Source organism: Calonectris borealis, chromosome 27 (genome assembly GCF_964195595.1).
Source record: "Calonectris borealis chromosome 27, bCalBor7.hap1.2, whole genome shotgun sequence".
Lineage (NCBI taxonomy): Eukaryota > Metazoa > Chordata > Aves > Procellariiformes > Procellariidae > Calonectris > Calonectris borealis.
This window is the reverse complement of record NC_134338.1, coordinates 186,354-191,358: the sequence shown is the minus strand read 5'-3', so window position 1 is coordinate 191,358 and position 5,005 is coordinate 186,354. Positions and strand designations below refer to the sequence as shown.

The window sequence follows — 5,005 nt, the reverse complement described above, 5'->3', positions numbered from 1 at the left end:
GACACCAGGTGGTGACCGCCTGGGGGGTGACAGGAGGGACACCAGGTGGTGACAGCCTGGGGGGTGACAGGAGGGACACCAGGTGGTGACAGCCTGGGGGGTGACAGGACACCAGGCGGTGATGGGCCCGGGGGGTGACAGGAGGGACACCGGGCAGTGGCAGGCCTGGGGGGTGGCAGGAGGGACACCAGGTGGTGACAGCCTAGGGGGGTGACAGGAGGGAAACTGGGCAGGGACAGGCCTGTGGGGTGACAGGAGGGACACCAGGCAGTGACAGGCCTGGGGGGTGGCAGGACACCGGGTGGTGACAGGCCAGGGGACAGCAGGGAGACCAGCGGCCCGGGGTGGTGACAGGCCCGGGGCTGACGGGCCCCCCCTCCCCTCGGGGGCGCTTGGTGTTAGGATGAAGAGCGCGGGGCCGCCACGCCCACGTGACGCGGGCCTTTTGTCATAATGCGCTGGGTCACGTGAGGCGGGGGGTGGGTGCAGTGTGCCGTTGCGTGTGCACAGTGACACGCTCGCAGCGGCCCGTGCGGTTGTCGGCCAGGAAGGCCATGGCGGAGCGCCGCAGCCTCTGAGCGCCGCCGGCCCGCTCGAGCTCAGCCCGCGCTGCTTGCCCTGGCCTCCTCGGTGGAGGAGGAACCGCCGCGGGCCCTCACCTGGCACAGCGGCCGCGACGCTGTCTGCCGCGGTAGACGCCATCACGGAGCAGGCACCTCCTGGCCCCAACCACGTCGTGCGTCCACTACAAGTTCGCCTCCAAGCTGAACCATGACATGGTCACCTTCAACGGCCTCCACATCTCCCTGTGTGACCTCAAGCACCAGATCATGGGCCGCGAGGAGCTGAAGGCGGCCAGCTGCGACCTGCAGATCACCAACGCCCAGACCAAAGAAGGTGCGTGGGGGCGGCGGGCGCGGGGCCTCGGGCACCGCCCGGCTGGCGGCGTCGCAGACCACCCTGCGTCGGCCGTGGCCTGTGGGAGCCGCGCTCTGCTCTTTGTGGGTCATCCCCACGTAGCGTGAGTCAGGCTGGGGCCCATGCCGCCAGCATGCGGCGGGACCGGGAGGGCAAGCGGCGCTGGGCATTAAGTGGGGTGGGAAGCCATAATGCGATTCGGCCACCATCGGTAGCTGTGACTTGTGTTGGGGGCCTCACAGAGCTGTTCTTCTGTAGTTGCTGTTCTGACAACTACCTTCAGATCTGTGTTTTAGCCATGGAGCTAGGCGTAGAGGAGTACGTGATTGATGTGTGACATACGGTGCTTACAAAAGCTTTGGTTTCCTGGAATTCTTCTAGGTAAAATGAGAAGGAAATGTGGGAGCATATCTTGTAATAACCAACTTGCCAGATTTCTTTGAAATGTGATGGAGAAAGCTGAAAGTGATAGAAATAATAAAAGAGATGGCTAATTTGAAGAAAAGAAACCACGTGGATTTGGTGAATTTCGTGACTTAATTTTGACTTCAACTTGTTTTACTCCACTGCATTGGAAAATGGGTTTTGCGGCTGTTGCAGAAACTGCCCACTAGCAACATTTTGGATCAGGAGCGTATCTGTGAGTTAAAATCTGTGCAGACCCTTGAAAGCCGTCTTGCGCATGAGTGTTTTCCGTATCTAAATTATACTTTGGAATTTCTTGTTAATATAACTTCTTTTCCACACCAAAGCCATGGTCATTCAGATGCTATTGAGCATCATTTCATCATTCTAACGGTGGTTTTTTTTCCTGTACTACATGTTAACCGTATCAGGGCAGTACTGAAGTTTTATGGCAGAACATTTATGGTGGATATACGTAAGAAATGTTCTTAGAGACATCATAAATTCTTTTAAATATAACAAATGGTGCTTGATTCTTAGAGATGATAATGGTTTCGTATTACTTAGTAGGATATTTCAGTTTGGTAATCTGCCATCTCGATAAGTTTGAATGTGATTAAAGACTTTGGGATGTGACTTTTCAGAAATAAAAAGACTTGTAAAGTGTTTTCATTCCTTAAACATTACATTTCTTTCCCCCCCCCCCCGTGGTTCTGTGACACTCTTACCACAGGCTTTTCTTTAAAATGTGTACTAGTGTTTTTTTTCCTCTTCCTGTTTCATGTGTTAAAACTTAAACAGAGTAGTATGTACACTGCGGTAACTGTAACTTCAGCCCTAGCCTTTAAAGTGGTTGGACCTAAAGCTTGCTGTTTGTCTACAGATACTTAAACTATTTTCAGGAGAGTGTCTGTGAAGAGCCTTAACAGCACAACGTTAGGGGTCTTAGGGATGCCACCTGACAGGGCTTGACGAGGTATACAGTATCTTTGGTTTTCAGACCATTGTTCTGATTCGCTCTGCAAAGGTAAGGGCTTTGAATATTTAAAACTGTAGGCAGATTACAGGGGATGCCTGCTGATAGTGCTTTAAAATATTTAGTCCTATCCAGCTTGTGTAAGTACAATAGAAAAAGCATTCTCATGGAGAGATCTTTGCATTTTAAGCTTACTCAGTCCAAGTGTCTCAGGTAGTTGTTTTTTTTTGTTTGGGCCTTATGTAGAAGGTCAGAAGACTTTCCTCCGCTTCAGAAGACTAACAGGGTGTAAGCCAAGGCAAAGCATGGAGAGCTTCAGGCACACGCTGTTCCTGAAAGGCTTTTCAAGGCTGTCTTCCTAAGTAATTTCGTTTGGGCCTCTCTGCTCTGCAAAAAGGGAATCGATCGAACGAATTCACGTCCCTTTGGTTAATTCAAACTAGATGGTTAGCTTAAGAGGGGAGATACCACTTGAGTTTGAGCCAATTCTGCCCTACTTGTGAAAGCAAGCTCAAAAAAACCCCCAAATGTCTGTGATCCAAATTCTAGCACTGCCAGTTCTGTTTCCATTTAAACGTAAAGCCCTGAGCAGCTGAGAAGTGTGGTTGTTGATGGATTAAGCTCCAAGAAACAGGCAGAGGCGGCAGGCTCTCTTCTGTGTTCTGTCAGGCTTGAGCACTGGCAGCACAGGTGACTGGTTTTTAGTTAACAGCTATGAAAGCAATGGCGCAGAGTTCTCGTGCTTTAGCTAAGTGCCTGTTTGGTTGCAGGGCAAGCTAGTCAGACTTTAGAATCTGGTTTAGGCAGGGGAGACTTTGCTGTGGTTTGTTTTTCTCCAAAGATCTATGGGTTTTGTAGCCTAACGGAAGCAAAAGCAACTTTAAGCTAGGTCAGGAAAGAACCTCGTGCATTAGCAGACTCTCCTTTAGTGACCTTTGAGTCCATTTTGCTGTTGGCATTCAAACTGTTTTAAAAAAAGGAAAAAGATTTTGCTGCTTGTGTTTGATTCTCAAACCCCAAGATTTCTTGAAATACACTGTTAGTGTGTTGAGACGATAAAAGCGTGATGTTACATATAAAATTTTGCTTTTGTATCTGTAAAGGGATTCTGCGAAGTGCTATGTAATTACATATGAATATGCATTCTTACGAATTGACTGATGTTTTTCTCTGTATTTATGTTGTTTTCAGAATACACAGATGAGAATGCCCTGATTCCTAAGACCTCATCGGTAATTGTTAGAAGAATCCCTGGTGGAGGAGTTAAAGCTACCGGCAAAACCGATGTTATGTAAGTATCCATAAAGCATTGTATTCTTTGTTAGGGGTTCCAGTGTGTTAACTTTTTTATGGATATTAGTTTACAGAGGCGTTCTTTCTTGTTAAAGCTGCTGTTAATTTTTGTTGGCACGGGGTAGATTTTAATGTATCTGTCCGAAAGTGGACTTACATTTTTAGGCCTGCTGGGACATGGGGTTCGAACTCCAACCATGGTAACTTTTAAGATTATTCTGTTGGGTTTGTTCTTGGGGTTGATTGTTCTGAGACCCAAGTTGTAGATCCTGTTTCCTCGACGTGCAGAGATTCCTTATTATATGTGTTTGCTTTTATGGCTTTTATAGTAAAGACAGATACGCATTGTAGCGTAAACGCATACTTTGTTCCCGTCTCAGAAGAGTCTGATTCTCAGTGTTTGACTATTTCTGGCATTTGGGGGGGATATGGCAGGTATTCTTACGCCCCGAATCTGGGTTTTTTGCATACTAGCTATAGAGGAAAGACCAAGGTTTACCAGTTGGCGAACGATGCAAACAAGAAGTTCCATTCGTAAGCGATTCCTATGCGTTTCCTCAAGACAATGTCCGTTTCAGGCAAGAGAAAAAGTACAATATCCTAAAGCATATTGCCTTTTGTGCAAGTACGATGAAGGAATAGTTAATCCTTTCCAAACTTGAAACTCAGTAAGCAGTTTAGCCTCTGTTTCGGGCACCCTCTCCTGGTATTGTAATGCTGCCCTAAAATGAGAGGATAGATGCTGCTAGTATCAAAGGTCAGATACATACCTGTATGTATAAGGGGATAAGGAAGGAATGGCACTGCTGTTCTAGCGTTGAAAATTAACCAGGCAGATTAGCTTTCTAGTCTTTCAGCTGTGAACATTGCAGAAACAACTGGTAGAGTGGTGAATGTTTGGGAATGATGAATGTATGCTGTAATGGTGGAGAGGCCTTCAAAAATGCGTTACTCTCCTTTTAGTACGCTCTTGAAGGTAAACGTATGAAGAATCCATGCTGTGGTAATCTAAAGGATGTCCTTGTCCTTCCTCAACTTCAGGAGGTACGTGGCTGTCATTGCGAGCCTGGTGGTGTTCTAGCAGTGGCAGGGAGCATGCGCCTTTCTATGTGTACACCAATTGCACAGCAGCCTTTGAATTGCCTCTGCTCATGGGACACTTTGGATGATGTGTGAATTGTTTGTTAACGATATCAATGGTTGCATGGCTGATTCATGACGAGTAGCGTGCAGATACAGATCAATGAGTATGTGGAATCTCAGCAAGTTTTCAAATTTAATAAATATTTCCTAAAGTATCGTAGCATTTTCAAGATTATCTTGAAGCAAATTCTGGCAACCAAGACCTTTTTTCTTGGTCACAGTTCTCCTAAATCGCACAAAGGCCTAGGACCTGCTTTCAGGTGACATTTC

The 5,005-nt window shown here is 47.3% G+C and overlaps 1 protein-coding gene across 1 annotated transcript; it reads left to right on the top strand.

The window, feature by feature from the left end:
• The first annotated feature begins 253 nt into the window (after positions 1–253).
• On the top strand, positions 254–4,646 carry LOC142093533 (E3 ubiquitin-protein ligase RBBP6-like). Its single transcript, XM_075174770.1, has 3 exons — positions 254–897; positions 3,491–3,590; positions 4,556–4,646. Exons 1-3 carry the CDS (start codon positions 777–779, stop codon positions 4,578–4,580), a joined length of 246 nt encoding a protein of 81 aa, XP_075030871.1. The 5' UTR covers positions 254–776; the 3' UTR covers positions 4,581–4,646.
• The last annotated feature ends 359 nt before the right edge of the window (positions 4,647–5,005 follow it).